Source organism: Alosa pseudoharengus, unplaced genomic scaffold (genome assembly GCF_046254945.1).
Source record: "Alosa pseudoharengus isolate Yale_2024_CS ecotype anadromous, Long Island Sound unplaced genomic scaffold, YU_APseudo_1.1 YU_APseudo_1.1_scf_4, whole genome shotgun sequence".
Lineage (NCBI taxonomy): Eukaryota > Metazoa > Chordata > Actinopteri > Clupeiformes > Clupeidae > Alosa > Alosa pseudoharengus.
Window position 1 is genome coordinate 27,719,824 of NW_027468774.1, and position 25,733 is coordinate 27,745,556.

The 25,733-nt window shown below is 44.6% G+C and overlaps 1 protein-coding gene across 1 annotated transcript in view; it reads left to right on the forward strand.

Annotated features, from left to right (window-relative positions):
- Positions 1-454: 454 nt before the first annotated feature.
- The window catches only part of ppfia3 (PTPRF interacting protein alpha 3), a 36,751-nt gene continuing 11,472 nt past the window's right edge, over positions 455-25,733 (forward strand). Inside the window, exons 1-21 of the mRNA XM_076266679.1 lie at positions 455-513; positions 598-781; positions 7,646-7,747; positions 8,836-9,000; positions 9,475-9,549; positions 9,723-9,782; positions 10,761-10,886; positions 11,833-11,925; positions 12,617-12,669; positions 12,814-12,907; positions 14,055-14,189; positions 17,143-17,226; positions 17,782-17,913; positions 18,859-18,921; positions 19,091-19,170; positions 19,418-19,583; positions 20,785-20,787; positions 22,014-22,198; positions 22,783-23,029; positions 23,251-23,384; positions 23,560-23,711. Coding sequence (XP_076122794.1) covers positions 455-513; positions 598-781; positions 7,646-7,747; positions 8,836-9,000; positions 9,475-9,549; positions 9,723-9,782; positions 10,761-10,886; positions 11,833-11,925; positions 12,617-12,669; positions 12,814-12,907; positions 14,055-14,189; positions 17,143-17,226; positions 17,782-17,913; positions 18,859-18,921; positions 19,091-19,170; positions 19,418-19,583; positions 20,785-20,787; positions 22,014-22,198; positions 22,783-23,029; positions 23,251-23,384; positions 23,560-23,711 — 2,392 coding nt within the window. The remainder of the gene's footprint in view (positions 514-597; positions 782-7,645; positions 7,748-8,835; positions 9,001-9,474; positions 9,550-9,722; positions 9,783-10,760; positions 10,887-11,832; positions 11,926-12,616; positions 12,670-12,813; positions 12,908-14,054; positions 14,190-17,142; positions 17,227-17,781; positions 17,914-18,858; positions 18,922-19,090; positions 19,171-19,417; positions 19,584-20,784; positions 20,788-22,013; positions 22,199-22,782; positions 23,030-23,250; positions 23,385-23,559; positions 23,712-25,733) is intronic.

Below are 25,733 nucleotides of genomic sequence, written 5' to 3' on the forward strand. Positions count from 1 at the left end.
GCACGTCTGAGAGACGGGTCACAGGCAGAGACGGAAAGACTGGGCAAAGCTGGGAACGGTCATCAGGCAGTGCGCTCTTCAGAGAAAGCTCGCCCACGCAAACAGGCCCAACCCACACACATAAATATACACACTTTAAACAAGCACAGACACACACACACACACAAACATAAACACAAACAGAGAGTCTGGTAAGCCTTTTGCCCAGCACAGTCACGCTTTCCTACCCTCACCCCACACGCACAAACACCACACACACACACACACACACACACACACACACACACACACACACACACACACACACACACACACACACACACACACACACACACACACACACACACACACACACACACACACACACATACGTGAGAGCACCCACACTACACATACCCGCACTCACGCTCAAGTCTTTCCCGTCCACGGCTAGCCCACTCTCCACGGCCTCAAGATGATGTGCGAGGTGATGCCCACCATCTCGGAGGATGGGAGGGCTGGAGGGGGTGGTCCGTCCTCGCCCGCCGGTGGAGGCGGTGGGATGGGTGGCGGCATGGGTGGCATGGGGGGCGGCTACGGAGGCCGAGATGGGCGCAGCGACGAGGGTGGCAGCACGGGCAACCTGGAGTCGCTGATGGTCAACATGCTGGCAGAGCGCGAGCGACTGCTGGAGAACCTGCGGGAGACCCAGGACAGCCTGGGCACGGCCCAGCTGAGGCTGCGCGAACTGGGCCACGAGAAGGACTCGCTGCAACGCCAACTCTCCATCGCTTTGCCACAGGTACAGTAAGGATTCCCCATTCCTGCCAACTTATCCGTGTGTGTGTGTGTGTGTGTGTGTGTGTGTGTGTGTGTGTGTGTGTGTGTGTGTGTGTGTGTGTGTGTGTGTGTGTGTGTGCATATGTGTTTGTGGGGGGTGAGATTGTGTGTTTTGTCTCTGTTTAAATATGTTGACCGGATTGTGTGAATGCTGTATGCTTATTGATGGCGTTTGAGATACACTCCATTAAACAGTTCAGCTGCAAACGCTGGTAATGTCTATGCCAGAGTGTGTAGTTGAGCACTCATGAATAGTGTGTTGGACTACTACTATGTATGTGCGTTGCCATGTCGTCTTGTATGCTTACTTCAGTTGTGCAGTCTGTATCAACTGCAAATTGCTTCTTTTGATTTGATGATTGGCATATGGATAATTTATGGTGACAGTTGGATTTTCACATGATTTTGTCTTGTCCAGCTGGTTCCAGTGTGGTCCAGCTTGAATGATAGGGTACAGGAATTTATGAGCTATTGTAATTTCTACCATCTGGTCATAGTGTATTAAGCTACTTCGTATGCCTTTGTTAACCACCACCTGAGGTTCATGTCAAGGATTTTAAGTGACGGGCAGAGAGAGAGAGAGAATATAGATATTCAGCTTTGAAAATAGGGGTACAGTACTTTTCAAAGTATAGCTTGTGTAACTCCCAGTGGTTGGCTGATGGTTGATTTGTGAAGTGGTAGTACATGTATATGAGTTAGATTGGATTGGATTAGATTAGATTAAACTTTATTGTCATTGTGCAGAGTACAACGAAATGCAGTTTGTATCTAACCAGAAGTGCAAAAAAGCAGAAAAAGTGCAATGTTATATACAAAGTAGGTGGTGCATAGACAGGACAAAATATATAGTGCAGTGTAGACAGTAGTATACAGTTGTTTTCAGAAGGTGGTTTAGAGTAGTATAAATTAAATATAAGTATGTGCAGTGTATTAACAATAACCTTATAAGAGCAAAATAAATATGACTATGTAATATGAACAATGTATGAACAACATGTACAGATATGTGCAATGTAGTGGCAGTACCAATATAGTAGTAGTAAAAACAATATTTATATGCAGTGTATCAACAGAATATATTACAGAAAAACTGAATAAATATGGATATTTAGAATGAACCATATACACAGATATGTACAGTATGTACAGCTATGTGCAGTGTGGTAACAGTACCATTGTAGTGCAGAAACAGTAACATTATAATAGCATTAACTCATTGAGTGCCAAAAACGTAATATTACGTTTTTCCTTCCCATGCGTTGAGTGCCAAAAACGTAATATTACGTTTTTAGCTTTTTTTTTTTTTTACGAAACTAGACACTCTAACACACCTTATATGTGATTTTGGGAACTCGGTGATGAATGGAAATGAAATATATGACGATCGAAAACTCTTGAAAACGCATCTGGACATTTTATCTGGACATTTTATCATAACTCGGTTGCCGCTTTGGGTCGAATCAGTGACGCTTGCACGTCAGCTCAAAACCAGGCCATTTTCGTGGGTCTATCACTAGGTGGCAGTCTCGCCAGGTCTCGCTGATCACTTCCCGGAAAGTTTACAGGCAACACTTCATATTTCATGAAAGACGTTTTATCTCCATTTCTAGAAAAAAACAGCGATTTTGATGAAAACTAGCCACTGTTTAGCTTGGGATTTCTCAGGAACAGAGGCGTGTAGCAATACACGGTTTGCACGCACTGAGAGCTTAAAGTCTCACCTTTTAAACGAGCCATTGTATGTGTTCATAGCTATAACACGGAATATGCTGTGGCTGTACAAAAATCATCAACAATGGTCTAGATTGCTGGCACTCTAGGACAAAGCTTCCGAAAACAGCTTGGCATTCAATGAGTTAAGAATAAGTGTATGTGCAGGATGAAGAGCAATAAAATGTGTCTATGTATAAGTGTAATTACAGTATGTAAATAAATGGACACTATGGATGGGATAGGGTAGTGTAGTTGTGGGGGGGGGGGGGGGGGCTCCGCCTTCTTGTTGTCCCTCTCAAGGCTGCCATGGTCGTGGACACCTCAACAGGCACAGACAAGGAGGCATCAGGCTGGAGCGGAGCGGGGCAGGGGGGTGATGGGGGCTTATGTTCGTTGGATGTCACCGGGATGCAGAGCTAGAGTTTAGTAGGGTGACAGCCGCAGGAAAGAAGCTTCTTCTGAACCTGCTGGTTCGGGTGTGGAGAGACCTGTAACGCCTCCCGGAGGGGAGTGGGGTGAACAGTCTGTGGTTGGGGTGAGAACAGTCTTTGATGCTGCGCTCCTTACGCAAGCATCGCTTGCTCTGGATGGCCTCGATGGAGGGGAGGGAGTTATCAAGAAAAGTTCAAGGATGCTGTGATGGTTGTTACGGAAGAATGTGAACAGAGCTATGGGTGGAGGACAAAACTTATATTAAAAAGTATTCTAATATCCTAACCAGCAAGGGTTATTCTGAACCATTTTGAATCCTTACTTTTATGTTCTTCACTACACAGTTCTTGTAAAGTGGAAACCACATTGCTGGGTTGGGATAATTACCTGGAAATATGGACTTGGATATGTATTTCTAATCATGGTCTTGGGTAGATGTTGCCAGTTTCAACACATGTCAGTTTCCACTTTGATAGGCCTATATATCTTCAATGAGCTTGTCTGGGCTATTCCTGTGTGTTTGAATGTTCTTGTGGTAGCTGGTTTAAATATGTGTATGTGTAAGTAGTATGTGTGCACTGAGTATTTAGAACAAAGGTCCTGCTTTTGAATCCCACACAGGCGGTCTTATTGGCAACTCAATAAGAAGTCATAAGATTCATTTTGGTGTACTCCTATCCACCTACTCACTATTGCAAGGCTGGAAATGATTGTAATATGGCCATGATTTGAGGAAAACATTGGTGGAGTGATATTTCAGAGTAATGTTATCGGACTGAGGTAGATGACCCATAAATGTGTACACACACATTCACACACACACACACACACACACACACACACACACACACACACACACACACACACACACACACACACACACACACCTACACACACACACACAGGAAGAGAGAGAGGGAGAGAGAGTGGAACGGAAGAGAGGTGTATTACATTAAATATCATCAGAGTTCATCCAGTGCATCTTGAGCTGATGAGAGAGAGGGATAGAGGAAGGGCAGAGGAGAGAGAGAGGGAAGCGTAGACAGAGACAGGAAAAGGGGGAGAAGAAGTGAAATCACTGCTGTAAAAACAGACACTAACGAATCGGGTCTATTTGCATATTTCTGCATGTTAATTAGTTGGCTTCTGGAATCTATTCTTAGGTGTTGTGGATTATCTCATCCATTGATGGAGAGAGAGAGAGGGAGAGAGAGAGTGAAGGAGAGAGAGAGTGAGATGAGATGGTATAGAGGAAGATGGAGGACAAGCTGAAAGCAGAGAGAGAATGTGATGAGAGGACACTTAGAAAGAGGGAGATGAACTGATGGAAACTGAGAGATAACCGAGAGAGAGAGAGAGAGAGAGAGCGAGAGAGAGAGACAGAGAGAAATTCTCTTCCACTAAGGGACCTTGAGTATGGTACCTATAAGCGTGCTCTTAGAAAAGGATTGGGGCGCAAAGCCCAGGCAGGCCAGTTTGAGGGGGGTGGGACCTTAAAACAGGACAAACACACTGAATTGCGGGACAGTAGTGCCAAAAAAGGAATCCTAGCCCATTCTCAGCAAGAGACATTCCCAGAATGCCAAAGTCCTATGGGCTCACTGAGTCACCATCTGTCCATCTTTCCCTTTTTCTTCTGCTCTTTCCCTCTGCCTGTTTATCTCTGCATTCCTCCCATCCCCCTCATCCTCACCCTCTCCTCAGATACCTCAGCTTCTCCACCTCCAATCCCTCCACTCTCTTCTCTTCTGATTAGTTTTAACAAGAGGTAGATTTGTCTGCCATTGTCATTTTTACCCCTAGAGCGTTGCAATTGGTTGATATAAGGGCTGGCAAAGGAGGGAAAATGCTATTGGTAGACAAAGAGGACAGGCAAAGGTAGGAGTCGATTTATTGGCTGGGGTGGGTGGGAAGGGGGTTGGATTTGTCTAGCTGTGATTTTTCGCAATTGGTGAAGTGTTTGTGTTGCCATGGCTACCGCTCTCATGTTTGAAATGCCTGTCAGTCGCTGTTGCCATTGCGCTCAATGCTTCTCTGATTCTGCACCTCCAAACACTCGGCCGCTGCGTTGTGAATGGTGCGAGGACGTATCGAGTGTCTGAGAGAATAACCATCTATTTTTACCCTAGAAAAGCTTTTAAAAGCTAAAGTTAATGAGCGGTCTTGAATGGTGCAGCATGACTTAGTCAGACCTGCCTGTTCAGTGAACACGTAGAGGGAAAAAGAAACCCAATGGAAAGAAGACTAACACCCCATAGCTGTCATTTTAGCTGTTATAGTTCCTAAATTAGGGGCATAGAGGGAACTAGTGTGACATGAAACATGTGACACACAACTTGAGATGTGTGCATGGCTTAAATGGCTGTGTGTGTGTGTGTGTGTGTGTGTGTGTGTGTGTGTGTGTGTGTGTGTAAGCCTGTCACGCAAGTTCACGCATGGGTGGACTCCTTATGCCCAACAGCGGCGGAGCCAAAATGGTGTTGGTGAGTGGCACTCAGAGGCAGTCGCATAGAGGCCATATGTTAACTTACACAACACAACACAACCCAGCCCCAGTGGAGTACAGGCCCCCACAACAGGACCTCACTCTGGGGAGCAAGTGGGGGCCATCAGGGGACTAGCCCTTCCTCATCGGGTAGTGGCCCAGTAGTCACACATATGTAGGCATATTTCTGGGGTATAGCAGGCCTTGTTAAGTAGGTCTCCACTTTTTTATTTACATTTGACAATTTGTCAGACACTTTTATCCAAAGTGACTGACAGTTCAGTTCACCATTTACCCAGCTATGTGTAGGTATAGAACTCACAACCTTGCCATCATTGGCACCTTGCTTCAGTAGCTACAGGGGGACTTGTATCCTATTACCTACACGTGAAATGTTATTGCCGGCACCAACATAGTATCAGTTTTATTTTTCAGTTTTGTACCAGTGAAATCCGCAGTAGGCATCAATTTATGTTTACCATATTCTATACATCACAGATTTTCTACCTTCTTCAGTTTCATCAAATTATCATGATTTTAAAGATGGCTACTTTATGTCAGTGATGTTTCAGACTGTTTACCTTCTTGCCCCCTCCCCTATTAATTGCTATTATTCCAATCATTAGTGCTACTAGTTGTCATTATAGCCTATCACACAACAAGAAGGTTGAATACCATATACCAATTCCATTGTCATATTAGCACCACTATTATGATTTGATGTAAATGGTGCTGCCTGCAATCATCATATTCATAGTCATTCCGGCTGACACCTCAACATTAGCGCCTTTCACCTTTCCACACCAGAACTTGTTCAGGTCAAGATGACTCAGGTGACCCGTTTTTGCTCTGGACACCCAGAGGCAAATGACCTTAGTGTCATTTGGTGGGTCCAAACCTCACAGATATCCTAAGTCACAGCATCCTTAATGAACCTCTGGTTGGCCCCTTGGCAGTAATCACAAATGATTGCAACTTTTGAGGCAAAGAAGACGCACAAGTGAACAGTGTAGGTCACATAACATGCTCATCAAAGACATTGACACCTGTTTGGGCTCTAACCTTAATCACCCCTTGAGCCTCGACACATCACAAAGTTCAGGATGAGATAAAATGTTTTGGCTGAACTCAGCATAGGATGGGAGAACTGGTCTCGGAAATGTCTGCTGGTCTTGCTGCATTGAGAAAATCACGGTATTGTTAGTGTTTGTGTTCAGCATGTGTCTGTTTGTTCAAAATTGGATGTATATGGGCTCACTGGTGTGGGTTTGACCCAGTCTGACAGAGTTCAAACTTCTCTCAGACTATTTAAGCTGGCTGTTGGACTTATATCTGCAGAAAAGATCTAGATGATGGCCTTATACGTCAGTGATCAACATGCAACAATTTTCACCTTTTGAGGAATGTTTTTTATAAGAAACGACTTTAATGATGATATAATCTTGGAAATTGTCTTCATGGTATATATGGCTTTGTGACAGAAAGACAATCACACCTGCCATTTCCACAAGCCGATGATGCCATGTGCAATCCGGAGCAGAACAGTCCGTAAAAATGTTAGAACAACCTTCAGAGCACAGCATTGCCATTTGGAAACAATATTACCAAAAGCTGCCAATAAGCCTGTTAGCAGGCTTTTATCAGGCAACGCTGCTGTTGGTTTCCTGAGTTCCATGAGTAGACAGTGCACAGTATGAGTTAGGAGTTCTCAAAGGCAATGCGTGGGATGTTGAACAAGGGGTTAGAGTTGGTTCTGTTCTGTCTGCATAATAATGTGTGTTAGCGCACATTGTGTATTTGTGTGTGTGTGTGTGTGTGTGTTTTCTCTATGTTTCTGTGTCTATCTATTTTATGCATATTCAGGTGCATAGAAGAGCAAAATTACACTTTTCTCTAACACTTGTTACCAGTATACACATATCAGACAGGTTGCCAGTATTCACAATTCAAATGTATACATTTTGAATGGTGTCTATGGTTATGTCATTTAACTTTTTACATATGATTTTTTTTCAGTAAGCATTTAAATGTGTTAATGTGACATTTCAGCATCCTGCATGTATTTATAATTTATCTGCTGTGTTATCCAGTAATGTGTGTAGGGATGTTTCAGGACTGTGTCTTTTTCTGTTTGGACTAGTTGTGCTGTCTTGCTGTTTGTGAGTAACACATGCACACGGTGTCTGTCCACAGGAGTTTGCGGTGCTGACCAAAGAGCTGAATGGCTGTCGTGAGCAACTTCTGGAAAGAGAAGAGGAGATAGCAGAGCTCAAAGCTGAGAGGAACAACACTCGAGTGAGGGATTGTGGATTGTGTGTGTGTGTGTGTGTGTGTGTGTGTGTGTGTGTGTGTGTGTGTGTGTGTGTGTGTGTGTGTGTGTGTGTGTGTGCGTGTGTGCGTGTGTGTGCGTGTGTTGTGTGTGTGTGTCTGCGTCGATGTGTGCATACTGTATGTGGGTATGTGTGTATGTGTTTCTCTTGTGAGAATGTCTATGCCGCTTTTTTGTAGTGTATACATTTAGTAAAATATTACTATCTTGATAGAAAAAACAGAATGGCTACACAATTTCTACACAAATTCTAACACAACAGTCTCTCTTATTAACTGCAATTTTGGCCTTGCACATACTGTATAATAGATTTCCTTGAAGTGAAGTTAAGATCAACATTCAAGATAGATTCAACTGACCATTATTTTGTGTAGCTAAACAAGTTCATGTAGGCTAGGTCAGTGTTTGAAATGCTTCCAGTTAGGTTAGAAGCTACACAATATCACATTTTCCCATTGAAAATTGGAACAGTGTTCCACTTGAAGCCTCTGGCTCCAGAAACATACACCATATCTGACTAAAATTGAAATGATGGAATACCGGTAATAGCGAAAGAGTTGAAGTTAAAGTATTTAGCAAACGTTTTTATCCAAAGCGACACGGACTGGTGGGTTCAGGAATGGAACTCGGGCCGACAGTTGTGTTGCGGTGACGGTAAAGAATCACACCTGGCTCTCTGAATCCAGAGACTAGTGCTGCTGTCCGGTCAGCAGCACCATACTCAGTATTCAGACCTTATGTATTTCCATCTGCCACTGTCAAGCTGCTCACATATACATTTGATGTCTTTCCAGCCTCCTGTTTGGTAGACGCTAATTTGTTATCCAAGGCCTGGTTCAGTAATCACTCGGAGAATGTTTCCTCCTTGTCAACTCATTTTTAATTCCTCGCTCTTGGTTTCTTTTTTTCCGTTTTTCTTTCTCTGCTTCTGTTTTCCTCCCTCTGTCCTCTCTCTCTCTCTCTCTCTCTCTCTCTCTCTCTCTCTCTCTCTCTCTCTCTATCTATCTATCTCTATCTATCTATCTATCTATCTCTGTCACTGTTTCTCTCTCAGCTTCTGCTGGAGCATCTGGAGTGTCTGGTGTCCCGTCACGAGCGCTCTCTCAGGATGACAGTGGTGAAGAGGCAGGCCCAGTCCCCGGCCGGAGTGTCCAGCGAGGTGGAGGTCCTCAAGGCCCTCAAGTCTCTGTTCGAGCACCACAAAGCCCTGGATGAGAAGGTCGGTCCGCCGCAGACCCTGTCTCACAAACTAATGACAATCTGTTAGTGTCCACCTCACCCTAGCGGCCATAGAGACTTCCTACCGCTGTCCTCCTTAAGACATGCTACTGTACATTGTATTGGGTCTGTTATTGACCACAGCATCCAGTTGTGTCCAGGCTGTCTGTGCGTTTCTTGAAATTAAAATCGCGATACAAAGTTTACCACATGGCTTTGTCATGGTGGCCATATTTCTGTATCTCACATTATCGTCATTCTTTCCCAGTTTATGACTATCACATTTTAATGGTATATTTGATATCTTCTTGTAGGACAATTACTTGTTCTATTCTTGATCTCCCCTCCACAATTATTTTTATCTGCTCTCTCTCTCTCTCTCTCTCTCTCTCTCTCTCTCTCTCTCTCTCCTGGATTGTGTGCTGTGGTCTTGCTCGCTCGCCCACCCTCCCCCTCCCCCCACCCTCGTGTGCAGGTGCGAGAGAGGCTACGTGTGGCTCTGGAGAGGGTGTCGGTGCTGGAGGAGGAACTCGAGTCTTCCACGCAAGAGGTGAGCACAAGCGGCTCACTGGACGCCAACCCACACACCACAGCACACCAAAAAAGCACAACAGTCCCATCTCGATAACCACGAAATGTTTTACCACAAAAAAAAAACACGAAATTATCTGCTGTGGTCTGTATTTATTTTTTGATTGCATTCTCTTTCTGTCTCTTCCTCAGGTGATTTCTCTAAGAGAACAGATTAAAAGACGACAGCAGGGCATGGATAATGGGAAAGAGGTGAGACGTTCTCTTTTGTCCCACCACAGACCTCTGTTCGATATTGCTATTTCAGAGACATGTGGTGAAAAGGACATTTTCATCGTTTTATGCTTCCAGGAAGGAGAGATGAAATCACCAAATGCCCCTGAAATGTTAGCTTGGCAGCAAGCGTTTATCAGTGTCAGTTGTGCTTTTGTTGATGTTTTAAAAAAAGCCTGATAGCAAGGTAGTTTGGTAATTTTAGACAAAAAAAAGTTGCAGTTGGGTTTCTCTGGCTGTGCAGAGACGCGGTCCATGTTAGTGGTGACACACAGGTCCCCTCTTCTATGGCAGTGCAGTGTGGTTCAGCAGGCCACCAGGTCAAATGCAGCATGCTGGGAAAAGATGTTGCCTCCACTTCACGATTACATAATAATCAGCATTAGAAGAACCTGAAAGTGAAAGTAGAGAATAAATGTCAGGCTGAATATGTTCCTCATTTAATGTACCACCATGGCATTGTTGCTGTTTATCCCAAGGCAAATATTGAGGTCAAAGCATCTTCACATTTTAAAAACTGGTTTTGTTTACTACAGGAGAAAGGCTTGGCAAAGGCCATGGACAGTTATTCACGGATGTTGGTTATGTAAAGCAAGCACATGCGTGTAATACAGTGTTTGTTTCTGTTATAACTGTACTACACCTATTTAACTGAATATGCGAAGTGTATTAGTGCATATAATATAATGTACAATTGAATATAACTGTCTGCCTGTTTGTCTGTCTCATTGTGTGAGTGTGTGTGTGTGTTTGTGTGTGTGTGTGTATGTGTGTGTGTGTGTGGGGGAGAGAGAGAGAGAGAGAGTGCGTGCATGCTAGTGTATGTGTGCTTGTGTGTATTTGTGTGTGTACGTGTGTGTGTGCGTATGTGCGTGTGTGTGTGTTTTGTTCTTTAAATTAAGAGCTCTCGCTGACTCATCATTTGATCCGTTTCTTTTCTCTCCCTCCCCAACCCAGCGGCTGCCCAATGGACCCTCTATTTTGGACGACGGTGAGATCGACAGACAGAGGGAGGGAGAGATTGAGCGGCAGAGGGCAGAGCTGGCCCAGCTGAAAGAGAGACTGGCACTCATGTGCAGACAGGTACAGAGATGCAAAGAGACAAAACAAAAACAAAAAGATGAGGGGAGAGGAGAGGAGAGGAGAAAGTGAGGATGTGCTGTAAGAGTTAAATGAAATGAGGGCAAACAGAGAGGAAGAAGGAAACAATCCAGAAAGAGAGTGCACACAAAGTGAGTGAGAGAGAGAGAGGGGGGGGGGAGAGAGGATGGGAGAGTTACTGGGGAATTACACTAAGATGAGAGCGATGGAAAAGGCTCTTTTTCCTGCAGAGGTAATTTGTGTGAAGTTTGCCCTCTTGTGGTCAGAGTGAACACTGCAACCAGTGTGATGTAAGTGGTTTCATTGGAGAGAGAGTGGGTGGAGGATACTGACGGAAACTTACAGGACACTTACAGGAAACGTACATATGTGGTAATTAACATAAACACCCCTTGCACATCCTAAGTGTTAATGGCTAGGGGAAGTTGGCTACATTCCTTGTATTTTACAAGCTTCTTCACCATTATATTTTAGACCTGTGTGACGTGTGTGTGTCACACTTCGTCTGCTGTGTGTGTAATTCTGTGTATGTCTATGTTTGTTTGTGTGTGTGTGTGTGTGTGTCTTGAATGGTGCAGCATGACTTAGTCAGACCTGCCTGTTCAGTGAACACGTAGAGGGAAAAAGAAACCCAATGGAAAGAAGACTAACACCCCATAGCTGTCATTTTAGCTGTTATAGTTCCTAAATTAGGGGCATAGAGGGAACTAGTGTGACATGAAACATGTGACACACAACTTGAGATGTGTGCATGGCTTAAATGGCCGTGTGTGTGTGTGTGTGTGTGTGTGTGTGTGTGTGTGTGTGTGTGTGTGTGTGTGTGTGTGTGTGCACGTGTGTGTGTGTGTGTTGGTGTGTGAGCCATAACATTGTGTCTTTAATTTATGTGAAGCAAGTTCACGCCCCGTCTCTCTCTGGCTTCTCACAGGTGGGGGAGGTGGAGGAACAACTTGCTGCTGCCAGACGGGAGGTGACCAAGTCAGAAGAAGCCAATCAGAAGCTCCAAAGGGATGTGAAAGAGGTGGGCTTTCGCTCCACACCTGAGCTTTTGAACAGACTGCTATTAGTTCTGTCAGCACCTGTACCCTCGTTCTTCTCTACATGCCAGAATTAAACGGAAAAATCTAACCACGCTGTCCTCTGGCATATTGTCTAGCAGCCAAACTTTGTCAGATGTCTCCGGAATTTATTGAAATTGTGCCTCTATTGAATCAGGCCTCTGGCAGTTCCATGTTACAATAGTTCGGTCTGGCAAATTAGAGAGACAGGAAACCACCCACATCTACTCTCACCCCATTATAAATCTGACTTGTTTTCTTCACTTCATCCGGAGGTGAGACTGTGTGATTCTACCATGCACCTCTCTGACCTCACATAGAGAGCTTGACTCCACTTGACTGAGGTAAATGATAACCTCTCAGTGAGTTATTAACATTCCTCGAAGGCAGACTGTCTCAGAGGGTGACAATGTTCCAAGACCCAAGATCAGTATGTTTCCGTATGTAGTTGGGGCCAGGGGCGGCCTCATATTTATCAGAATTAGTTGTGTTGCATTCCATTACTTGAACACAGCTACTATTTGCATGCAGTTAAAGTGACTGCTTGAAATCGCCTCAGGGTCCTCTCTTTCTCTCTGTTTTCCTCTCTGCACGCTTTCTTTTTTGTCTTCCCTCTCCTTTACTCTCTTTCTCTCTCTCTCTCACCCCCACCAGGCCCTTTGCCAGAGAGAGGACATGGAGGAGAGGATAACTACCTTAGAACGCAGGTAGGCCTCAGGTGTTCTGTCCTTCTAAGCCTTCCTATCAGCTACAGTACAGATGTCACCTCCGTCAAACCCCCACCCGAGGCCTCAGCTGCTGAAGTCCTTTGCATTCATGTGTCTTGTGTCCACTTCCTCTCTGGCCTGCAGGTACCTCAGTGCCCAGAGGGAGGCGACGTCCCTCCACGACATCAAAGATAAGCTGGAGAACGAGCTGGCCAGCAAAGAGTCCCTCTACAGACAGGTGAGTGGCCCGTCTGGCTCCCCTACCCAGGGCTCAGCACTGGGGCAGGGGGGGAGTCTTGGGTGATGGTGGTTGGAGATTGCGGTTGTTCTTCTTATGTGTTGGTGTCCGTGCATTTGTGTGCCAGGATCTCTTTAATTTAACTCAGAAGTGTTTTTCTTTCCACAGGTTCAGTTTGTTAAGAGTCTTAAAGGGATATTCCACCATTTGGGGAAATACACTCATTTTCCACCTCTCCTTGAGTTAAACAATTGAGTTTTACCTTTCCCCAGTTCATCCAGCCGTTCTCCGAGTCTGACAGTAACACTTTTAGCTCCAGCTCATTGAATCAGATTAGAGCGATGAGCTGAAGCTAAACGTGCTACTGTCAGACTCAGAGAATGGCTGGATGAACTGGGAAAAGGTAAAACTCAATTGTTTAACTCGAGGGGAGGTGGAAAATAAGTGTATTTCCCCAAATGGTGGAATATCGCTTTAAGGCTAGTTTATGCTCCCTTTTCATATGTAAATGGGTTTGTTTGTGTCATACGTTAAACAGTTTTGTCTGTATTCATAAGCTTTACTTGAACAGACAAAAGAATGGATGAAAACACAGACAGTGGATGGAGGCTCCGTCTGCATACATATTCTTTTTCAACGTTGAGCCCAAGTGTCCCAAAGGCATATGACAAACTGTTGTATACATACATACATATATCCACACATACTTCTAATCTAAATTACTAGAATAATAAGGCATGGTATTCAGTTATGAAAAGCTTGATGATTACAATACTTGTGAATTGCAATAGTTTTGCTTTGACTTCATAACAGATGACACCTTCCAGAGTTTGTTTGGTGTGACATTTCTATGTTATGTGTGTCATTGTGCACTTCCAAAATGAAGATATATCATATTTTTTCATAATTACAGCATGATTTCATGTTTTTTTTATAGCCACTTAAAGCAGTAATGGTAAAGTTAGGGACCTGATGGACAACTCCTATCCAGCCGTCCTATAAAGGCAAAGCACTGCCGCCGACATCTCTCCCTCTAGTTCTGAGCTGGGAAGGATCCATATTATGTGTGTGCATCATTTGAGGGGAGGGCCTGTGGCTCTCCTCCTCTCCTCTCGTTCACCCGTTCCCTTGTTCCACGCTTCCACAGAGCGAGGAGAAGAACCGGCAGCTGCAGGAGCGGCTAGACGACGCCAAGCAGAAGCTGCAACAGACCCTGCAGCGCGCTGAGACCCTGCCAGAGATCGAAGCCCAGCTCGCCCAGAGAGTAGCAGCACTCAACAAGGTCTCTCTCTCTCTCTCTCTCTCTCTCTCTCTCGCTCTCTCTCGCTTTCTCTCTGTGTGTGTATGTGTGTAAATGAGCATGTTTAAGAGGTGTGTGCATTAAGGTGTGTGTGCCTGTGTGGACATCAGACCTGCCAATATGTACGCAGTTTCCGTAGCAACCACACATTTTCACATCAAAGTACGCCGGTACGATTTTTTACTTAAAACTACCCAAAAACGAGCAAACATCCAACTTCTCTGGAAAGCTCCCTGGAGCGTGTGAATTACAATCTCGCACAGATATATTTCATGCGAGGATGAGAGAAAGTGTCAAGTGAGAATGACAGACACAGCATAGTGATTGACTTTTTTTCTTCAGCCAATGGTGGGTTAAATGAAAGGCTTGATGAGGTGAGCTTGTATTCACTCGCAAATTCACCACTTTTTTAGCAATATACAACAGTTAGCAATATATTTTCCATGTGTCGCTGATGGTTAAAGTTTTCATAACTAAAAGGCTCTCAGGGAGTGCAGATCTCCAAGGCCAAATGTAGCTATTAACAATGAGTCTGAAAGTGCGAAATATTTTGAGCTGATCAGTGATGAGTGTTTAATTTGTTTATCTTTGGAGCATATAAATAATTTCTTCTTGATTATTAGCGTTAATATAAGCAAGATCAAATCAGTGCCGGTTCTAGCCTACTACATTTGGGTGGACTGGTAGGTTGCTCACACATACAGTACACTCCCTCTCATACCAATTTTTTTGAGAACATTAATCATCCAATCATGTGGTTGCCTTGGGTATACATTGATGATGTCAGAGACTTGTCTCCACTTTGTACCGCTTGACAAGTTTATTAGTGACTTTTTGAGTGCATCCAGTATTTAGGCTAGACAGGCAGGTCAGCATAGTTGATCTGTTGACTGTTTGCAGGTTATGGCATGTCTCGTAGGCAGAGAAAAGCTGTTGCTGTCAAACATTGTCCACTTAAAGGAGAATTCCGGTGTGATTTTGACCTAAAGTGTTTTGAAACATGATACCGAGTGTGAACGTATGTCTCATAGGTATGATAAGGGATCAGATTCCAAAAATAATTCTGTGGAAATGCATGGATTCCAGTTGCTGCTACGGGAAGAAACTGTAATCCATGCATTTCCACAGAATTATTTTTGGAATCTGATCCCTTATCATACCTGTTCATTCTTACTCGTCGCTCGACTTATCGTGACTAAATTCAAGATGGCTGCAAACGCTAAACTTCATGAAGATACTGTCTGTATAAATCGTCTTGTAAGTAAACTACCAGTGCTTTTTCAAAGTTCTCAATGTCTCGTTTTAAATGTCAGGGCCCTCGGAAGTCTACCAATGAAGTGTGGAGATACATTGAGCCTCGTAAATGGTGTAAAACAGTGATTTATTTGCATGGCTATGCCGATGCCGAGGCACCACCATTGACCACTTTGTTGGTAGCATCGGCTAACTAGCGCCAGATTTCGGAGTGCAGGGGACAAGCCGAGATGGGCTATGAGACATACGTTAACACTCGGTATCATGTTTCAAAACACTTTAGGTCAAAATCACACCGGAATTCTCCTTTAATCAACAAAGTAAGTGTACTGATGAAGGAATAGATTCAATAGACAGATATGGAAGGATATCATGCTCCCTTTAAAGAGTATTTTTAGTACTTTCAAAATACAAAAATACAGTATTCTATTTTGATACATAGTGTGGCTAATGTATTTTGTAGTTCATTTTGATACACTTAAAATTAGGATATTTAATATTTTATTTTAAAATACATTTTGATGTAGTTTTGCCTATTCCTGCCAACAGCTAGAGCTGCCAGGCAGCTACAGTGCTACACTCTGGGGGCATCTTTAAAATCATGCCCCCCAGAGTATAGCACTGTTCTCGTACCGACAGCACTAAGTGACTTCAAGAAACAGAGAAAATGTGAAAAATGGCCAAAGTTTCCTTTAAGGCATCATGAGGGGAGTTTACTTAACACACAGGCATAGGCCTACTGCACAATTATGTACCAGCTAGCTACCATAACACTCAACACCAACTCATCTTCAACTGGGTTTGACCAGACAACTGAAAAAAAAAATCTTGACTTTGTTTGGATGGGCTTAGCCCACCCTGGCCCCTGCCTAGAGCCGGCCCTGGACCAAGTATTAGACTTCCAGACGGATATTGCTGAGACCCGCCCCTTTAGTTGTGATAATCTAATCATTGCAGCCTCACAGATGGCAGAAAGACACAGTCATCTGAAAGAATGTGCAAGTGAAATTCTTTAAAAGCAATCAGTAATTTGCATTAGTCAGCAGGAAAGAATTGAACATTGAATGCAAAAAAAAGATGTAGGCTTATTGTGAGTTCTAGTTTCGGTTCAATTTGCATTTTCAGGAACACCTTGGATCAAATTTAGATAGATATGCAACATTAAAGATGGGTCGCTATCCAAAATGTATCTTGTGTGTATGGCTATGTCTGTTTTTGGCTGCATGCATGAAGGTGAGCTTGAGGTGCTACTCCAAAAATGTCTTCAAGGTTGGCAGGTCTGGGACATGTACTGTATGTGTCAGTAATGTAATTGTGTGTGTGTTTCTGTGTGCACATCTGTATGAAGAGGTCTGTGCTTATTTTCATGTATGCCTTAGAGGCATTTTGTTGATAATCATGGGGCTTGGAGCACATATGTTTTTGTGTTGGTTCGTATGCGCCGAGAGACGCGCTTCCTGTTTAGTAATGGCTGTCCTTGTGTGCTGAGAGATGGGTGCATCTGAGCGTGCTCAAGTCTTACATAACAGCATGCAAGCATGTGTAATTATGCTGGTTTTATATGGGAAGCAAAAGACCATCCAAAGAAAGAAAGACAAGAAAAGCAGTGCGCATCCCTTTTGTTGTTAGCAGAATTGAATAAAGAAGCGTTGTGTGACTCTCTCCTTCTTCCGTTGTCTAGGCGGAGGAGCGCCATGGCAACTTTGAGGAGCGCCTGCGACAGTTGGAGGCACAACTGGAGGAGAAGAACCAGGAGTTACAGAGAGTGAGTCACAGCCTCGCTTCCCCCCCCCTCTCTCTCTCTCTCTCTCTCTCTCTCTCTCTTTCTCTCGTTTTGTTACACTCTTTTTGTTGCATTCTCTCTTTTTCTTTGTTGCTCCCTTCGTTTGCTTTGTCTGCTCTTTGTGTGTTTCTTCGCACTCTCTGTAATGAGTTTTTTTGTCATTTGTTCTTCTTCTTTTGGTTATGTCAGATTAAATCTCCCTGTCTCTACCTTCTCCCCCCTCTATCTCTCTCTTTCTCTACTCTACTTTTTTTGTTGTGCTTTCTTTTTTCCTCTGCACTGTACCCCTCGCCTCTCTCTCTCTCTCTCTCTCTCTCTCTCTCTCTGTTTGCTCTTGTCTTCTGCTGAATCCCTCTTTCCTCCCTTTCCCTCCATCCCCTCCCTCTGCTCCCTTGCTTTTCTCTCTTCATTGCCAGTCAAGCATAATGCTCGGTATTCAACCCCTCCCCCCTCCCCTGTTTTTCTCTCGCCCTCGTCCTCGTTTCTCTCTCTATCTGTCTCTCGCTCTCGCTGTCCCGCGCTTCTTGCCTCCCCCAGGCGAGACAGAGGGAGAAGATGAACGACGAACACAACAAGCGTCTCTCGGACACCGTGGACAAGCTGCTGTCTGAGTCCAATGAGAGGCTCCAACTTCACCTCAAGGAGAGGATGGCTGCTCTGGAGGAAAAGGTGCCCCACTCCGCTGCCTGATAAAAATGACCTACCTCATGTCAATATTGAAAAAAAATCACACAGTCCCACGTTCACATTTACACACAACTCGTTCCATAACACATCTAATAGTATACTGTACACTTTAAAAAAGGGTTTCTTGGATGGCACCCAAAAAAGAACACTTAAGGCCTCTACCAATGTTCTTCATAGAACCCTTCTTGCCATCCGCCTAAATGCTTTCCAGCTCTGTAGAACTGGCCTGCTCTGGCAGTAACAGTAATGTTCTTCATATGGAGAATGGTGTGCAAGAACAGCAGGAGCTTTCAAAGAACCCTAAAATGTCACCAGTTACAGCTTCTAAATTAAAACCATTATTTCAAGAATGTACTTCAATCAGAAAAAAAATCACAAATGCCCTTAATATCTACAGAGCATCATTTTTAACTGTGACACACTGAATCTCTTGCCAGAAACAGCCATGTGTTGGACCTGTTGTGTAGGCTACCGCAAATGAAGACAGAGATGCCTTCTTTTTTCCCCAGTCTGCTCAACATCTTAGCCCACGCTGAAGTCCATTTACAAAGCTGTGGTAGATAGGAATGCTCTCCGAACGCTGTACAATCAAAATAAGAAAACTGTATACATCTGCGCATACACACTCACTCATAATGTGAAGTGTTGTTTGGACAAGTGTATTCCTAGGAATCCCATACAGTGGAAGCCAGAGGTCGAACAAAAGTCAAGTATGGCTCCGTCCAAAAAGAAGCTGTCAGCATGGTTTTGGTTTTGGTGCTAACTGCGGGCAGGCCTGGTGGAGTCCAACTCGTTTGAAGGCTTCTCCTTTGAGATCACTTTGCACATTCCACCAGCAGACACAGGCCAGGATGTTTTCGCTGCCAGCCAGGCAGGATGGTGAAATGATTGAGTTGTTTTCTGTGCTGTTTTTTTCTCTGCCACTAGAATGCTCTGTCTGAGGAACTGGCCAACATGAAGAAGATCCAAGATGATCTCCTCGCAAACAAGGTGCCAGATTGTGGCTCTCTTTTTTTTCTTCATATACCACACGCTCTTTGCGGAAAACCACAGACCAATGATTTGATTTTTATGTCTCTGTTTCTCTCTCTCTCTCTCTCTCTCTCTCTCTCTCTCTCTCTCTCTCTTTCTCTCTCTCTTTGTCCATTTTCTCCCTCAGGACCAGCTTATTGCAGAGTTGGAGAGACTTCAGTTGGAGCTGGACCAATTGCGAGGAAGGCCTGGCTCCGCCTACTCCCGGTAAGCCCCAGCCCCCTGCACACTCAACCTCTCTAGGTCAAACACAACACAGTGATACACCTTACATACACTTTATTTGATTCCACAAGTCAAGTTTCATTAGGAATAACATTTTCTACTGGTTCAAGGGTACAGGAAACATTTGTCCAAACATTTCCAAAGAAATGTGCTTCCAGCTGTTTGCCGTTCGTTTTATACACACTCCTTTATATTTCTTTCTGTGACTTCCTGTTTTCGGATCGCTCAGGTCTCTCCCAGGGAGCGCTCTGGAACTGAGGTATTCCCAAGGGGGCGGCTCCCTCCCAGCCGGCTCCACTGCCCATCTGGATCACTATGGCAACACTGGCACAGGAAGCGTGGTCAGGCGGACCCATCGTGGTCGATGGGGTCCGGCACGAGAGGAGAGCAACAAGGTGAGCCTTGACCTCAGTAACCTCCAGTTACCCCAGCATATTGCAGAGCTGCAAATCAGTACAACCTTGTCAAGAAAACGTGCCAAGAAATCTCTCTCTTTCATACTCAGACACGCCTACAAAGATTTAAATTACAAGCTTTGACGAAACTACAGTGTCGTTATATAATAAATTACAAATATACACATATTAACAACAATAAATCACAAATGAAAAAAACATAATAAAACACAACACATAAATGCTTGAAAGGTAAGAGGCTATGCAATTAAAGCGATGGTTCGGAGTAATTTCACCCTAGGGTCCTTTGCACCATGACCCCGAGCCAAACACCCTCCCAGAACCTGTTTTCCCTTGGTCGAACCCTGGTCGAGTAGCACTGTCAGAAACTAATGAGTTTCTGCAGTCGTAATGGTACCAACTTTTATCTTGTAAATTACCCCACTAATAATGCCCTGAATGGTACGAAACTTCTACAGTAGTACAACTATGTTCTTTACTCATAAAACGAGGCATTGAAAAGTTTGTAAGTACACCAGGAGTTTTTTTAAATAACACTTGCCTGATGGATGCTACTATCTGCTACTATCTGCTACTACCGCTGCGTCGACGTTACTTCCGTGATTTGGGAAAAGCCCGTAAAAGTCCTGGCAGGAAACGATTACATCAACGTTTTTTGGTATATCCAGTTTTTAATATTTTTTTTCCGAAGTGTTTACAACTTAGTGTTAACTAATAATTGTTGCAAACTGGTACTACGAACAAAATATTAGTGCATTTCTCGATCTATAATCCTTATGCATGCTTCCTGCCAGGACTTTTACGGGCTTTTCCCAAATCACGGAAGTAACGCCGACGCAGCAGTATAGTAGCAGATAGTTAGCCTAGAAATCTAGACGCACCCTAGCGGCGGCAAATTAATTTGCTCAGCTTGTACGTCTAGTATCGAACCATAGGAATTTCTATTGGCTTAACACCGTGGATGACGGCCAATCACAGCGCTCTATTTCGTTAGAGAGTCTTAAGGCGGGCTTAACAGGATAACGACATCCTGCGACGGTGAACAACAAGGAAGGTGGCTATGGCAAACGAAGAGCGGTTGTTTGAATCGGCGTTGGCGTCAACTTTGGAGGAGTTGGACTTGTGCTTTTCTTTGAAAGTAGATCAACACAATGCACTTAAGTCATTCCTTTCGAAGAAGGATGTATTTGCCGTTTTGCCGACCGGATACGGATATGGTCGTAGCGCTGGCCTATTGCATGCCTAGGCAGTTTGAAAGACAATTCTCTGCCCGCCCCTTGGATTAAGCGAGGTGAATGATTCGATGCCAGACTATACATGTCAATGATATAGGATGGCCCGCCAGGCTAGCAGATAGTAGCATCCATCAGGCAAGTGTTATTTAAATAAACTCCTGACTGATTTACAAACTTTTCAATGCCTCGTTTTATGAGTAAAGAACATAGTTGTACTATGTTGAAACTGTAGAAGTTTCATACCATTCAGGGCATTATTAGTGGGGTAATTTACAAGATAAAAGTTGGTACCATTACGACTGCAGAAACTCATTAGTTTCTGACAGTGCTACTCGACCAGGGTTCGACCAAGGGAAAACAGGTTTTGGGAGGGTGTTTGGCTCGGAGTCATGGTGCAAAGGACCCTAGGGTGAAATTACTCCGAACCATCGCTTTAAGGGCCCTGTATTAACAATCTGAAAGGCACCGTCTCACAGGTCTGTTCATGTGCATGGGGGGAAAAAGTTGCCCAGTTGTGGGCTTTTAAGCAAATAGTTGTTTATTTAAGATTAATGAGCAAATGTTTTTACCTTTGTTGTGGTGTCACACATTCCGATAGCAAAGCACATGAATGCTCACAGTCGGAAAAACAATGAAATCACAGATCACAGCAGCCCTTAATATATAGGACATTCATCCTGCAGATGAGTCATTACCTGGCACTTGTGGCTAAGGCTGCTTATATTTCGTGACAGTGCGCCTTCAAAATAGCTGTGCTTTACATGCGCCTTTCGCATTAGGCCAGGTTTTTCGAGGATTATTAGTGGCTTTAAGATAAAGATTTTTAGATCATGCACCTGACCACACCCGATTTTCATTTGCATGCCCGTCGGTGCAATGTTCAGTTGAACTCGAGCGCATGACGAAAAAGTCCATCATTGCCTTGGGTGTAAGATAGGAACAAGACATGGTGCCATGATGCGCTGGTTGTAAGATAGGGCCCTAAAAATAAATGTAAAACGTAATAGAATAGACAGAGAATGTTCCTGCATTAGGGAAGTCAGGCCTTGGGCCCTGAAAAGTCCTTTGAGAGTCGACAATGTCAGTTCTTGTAGGCACACAATAAGTGGAGCTAATTGAGTTGAATTGAGTGGAATTAAAGCCAGTTTCCTCTCCTCTTGTCCAGTACGGTGAGTGGGACAGCGGCCCACTGCTGGGCCCCGGCTTCGAGGGCGGCGTTGAGGGCGGCTGCTCGGACGACGACGACGACCGCGAGACGCTCTTCGGCTCAGAGCTGCTCTCACCCAGCGGCCAGACAGACGTGCAGACCCTAGCCATCATGCTGCAGGAGCAGCTGGAGGCCATTAACAAGGAGATCAAGTACGGGAGAGAGAGTGAGAGTGAGAGTGAGGGTGAAAGCTGGAGTGGGATCCAGGCAAAGTTTAAAGAGTGGAGGATGTGGGGTTTAGGAGACGGGTGGTTATCCCAGAGATCTGGGCCAATAGGGGCAGGATCTAGACAGGGCTACGGGGCAGAAGACGGAGGGTTTATGAGTTGGGGGGAGTTATAACAGCATCCTGGGGCACTGGGGTCGGGATGGGGATCGGGGATCAGAGGATGTTATCTGCAGAAGCCATCAACAGTAAGACCAGGGTAAGACTAACAGAAGGGCCCACAGGGGCCAAATATTGAGTTTTAAAGGGGGCTCAATTTATGAGTGGCTGTGTGTTGTGTTTTGGTTTACAGGCCTACTTAGGAATGCTGGTTGGCTGCTTATTCTATCTGGGAGTATTATACAGCTCTTTTAACTTTTCTCTCCCTTTTTAAACTTTTTCCTCCCTGTCAACCTCCCCCTTTCACCTCTTTCTCTCTTCTTCGCTTTCACTCTGTCTTATTCGCTCTCTCTCTTCCTCTCTCTCTCTCTCTCTCTCTCTCTTTCTCCCTCTCCCCCTCTCCTCCCTCAGGTTGATCCAGGAGGAGAAGGAGAGTACGGAGTTGCGGGCGGAGGAGATCGAGAGCCGCGTGAGTAGTGTGGCGCTGGATGGGCCCCCGGTGCCCCCGTCATCTCTAGGCCGCGACGCCAGCGGCCGCGGCTTCATCCCACCGTCCCTCACCTCCTCCACCCTGGCCTCACCCTCCCCGCCCAGCTCCGGTCACTCCACCCCCCGTCTGCCACACTCGCCCGCACGCGAGACCTCCTCAGAGAGACAGGTGCCAGTGCTGTGTGTGTGTGTGTGTGTGTGTGTGTGTGTGTGTGTGTGTGTGTGTGTGTGTGTGTGTGTGTGTGTGTGTGTGTGTGTGTGTTTATGCTGGTATTTTAATGTTGTGCCAGTATCCGGTCTATGATGTAACAAGAATAAAATAAATAGAGGTAGTCCTCTACAGCTCAACCCAGGTGAGTTAAGTAACCTCTTTCTCATCTCCACGTCCAGAACAACAAAGACGATGACCGGTCCCTGGCCCTGCTGGACTCCACCCCTCCCCCCACCCCGCGTGCTCTGCGCCTGGACCGGATGACCCACACCCACCCGGGCGCATTGCTGGACGACAGTCGTGAGTTCCGCAGGTCAGACACACAGCGTTCACCTCCGGCATCCATAAGAGAAAGCTGCCAGGGTCGTCCCTGGGTCAAAAATGGTCCTCTTAACTCACTGGCTGGTCTCTCTCTCTCTTTCTCTGTTTGTCTGTCCGTCTGTCTTTCTCTCTTTGTCTCTCTCTCCCTCCCTCTCTCTCTCATGTAGTCTCTCGGCTGATGGCTCCAGCTCGAACAGCAGTCAGGACTCGCTCCACAAATCCAGCAAAAAGAAGAGCATCAAGTCTTCCATCGGCCGCCTCTTTGGGAAGAAGGAGAAGGGGAGGATGGGACAGCCGGGGCGGGAATCAGCATCTCTGGGTGAGCAGAGAAAAAGAGAGAGGGAGAGAGAGAGAGAGAAAGAGAGAGAATCTGGTGTAGGGGGAAAAGCATACAACATAATAAAAACAATGTACTTAAACAACAAATGTGCAATTAAAATTGGAAACAAACAAACAGAATTCTTCACTCAAGAACGGGGTGTGAGACAGGGCTGTCCTCTATCACCGACCCTCTTCAATATATATATTAATGAATTGGCAAAAAGACTCGAGCAGTCAGCAGCTCCTGGCCTCCTATTAAATGATTCCGAATTCAAATTCCTCCTTTTTGCGGACGACTTGGTTCTTCTGTCTCCAACTGAGGAGGGTCTACAGCAGAACCTAAATGTCCTGCACAAGTTCTGTCAGACCTGGGCCCTGACTATTAACCCACAAAAAACAAAAATACTAACCTTCCAGAAAAAATCCAGACATCAGAGAAAGAAATTAACCCTTGGTACATATGCAATCGAACAAGTAAAAAGTTACACCTACCTTGGGCTAAAAATCAGTTCAACTGGTAATTTCAACTTGGCCGTGAATGATTTGAAAGAGAAAGCAAGAAGGGCTTTCTATGCCATCAAAAAAACTATTCAATTTGACATACCCATTCGGATCTGGCTCAAAATATTTCAAACAGTTATCGAACCAATTTCATTATACGGCAGTGAAGTGTGGGGTCCTCTTATGTACAATGGATTTGAAAAATGGGACAAACACCCAATCGAAACCCTGCATGCAGAGTTCTGTAAAAGCATGCTCAAGGTACAGAGGAACACACCTAACAATGCATGCAGGGCTGAATTAGGCCAATACCCTTTACTAATTAAAATTGAAAAAAGAGCTATCAAATTCTTCGAAGATCTCAAAACAAGCGACCCCAACTCCTATTGTTATAAAGCCCTAAAAAGCCAAGAGATGAGTGTAAAAACAAGTCCCATCATCCAGCTAGTCCTGAGACTCGCACATACTAATAGTACAACTAACACAACTAATAGTCAGCCTCAGGACCTTGCCACGCTTTCTCAAACAATTCGGCCTAACCAAATTATAAATGCAGAAAAACTAAATTACTTATCATATTGGACTGAAACAACAAAAAGACAAAATAAACTTCAATGTTATTTGGCCCTAAACAGAGAGTACACTGTGGCAGACTACCTATCCACAGTCACTGATACCAGACAGAGAAAAACCTTGACCAGGTACAGACTAAACAATCACAGTCTGGCTATTGAGAAGGGCAGACACAGGCAAACCTGGCTGCCCAGAGAAGACAGGCTGTGCACCAATTGCAACCAAGGTGCCATAGAAACAGAGCTTCACTTCTTGGCTGAATGCTGCCAATGGAAAGACATACGAGATCAATTCTTTCCTAAATTCAGAGAAATGCATCCAGACCTTCAAAACTTTAAGGATCTAAGTCTAAGAATACTATTAGGAGAGGAACAAAAGAGCGCAAGAATCGCAGCAAGATATATAGATGCTTGCCATAAACAAAGGGAGTCACTTCATCAGTGAAGCACACAAAAACTCAAATACACACACACACACACACACGCGCACGCACACACACACGCACACACACACACACACACACACACACACTGCCGTTGCAGTAATGTATGATGCATGATGTTTTGTTTTATGTCTTTACACACTACTACGTACATGTATGCTTTGGCAATACAAATTATATTTTTTTGTCATGCCAATAAAGCTCAATTGAATTGAATTGAATTGAGAGAGAGAGAGAAAGAGAGAGGGAGAGAGAGAGAGAGAGAGAGCTGTTTGTGGCTCTCAGGGTCAGGAGAGAGAAAAGACAGGGAGAGGCAGATAGAGATGGCTGAGAAAGACTCAAACGCTCTTTTACAAAAGAAATAAGGAACACTTCCACAAACATAAATGCACTGACCCATAAAAGATGTAATATCAGTCTGCTGGATATCTGCAACATCTGGATGCAATACAACTTGGCATATAGCGAGTGCTGTTACATAGCACTCACAACTGTTACAACTCC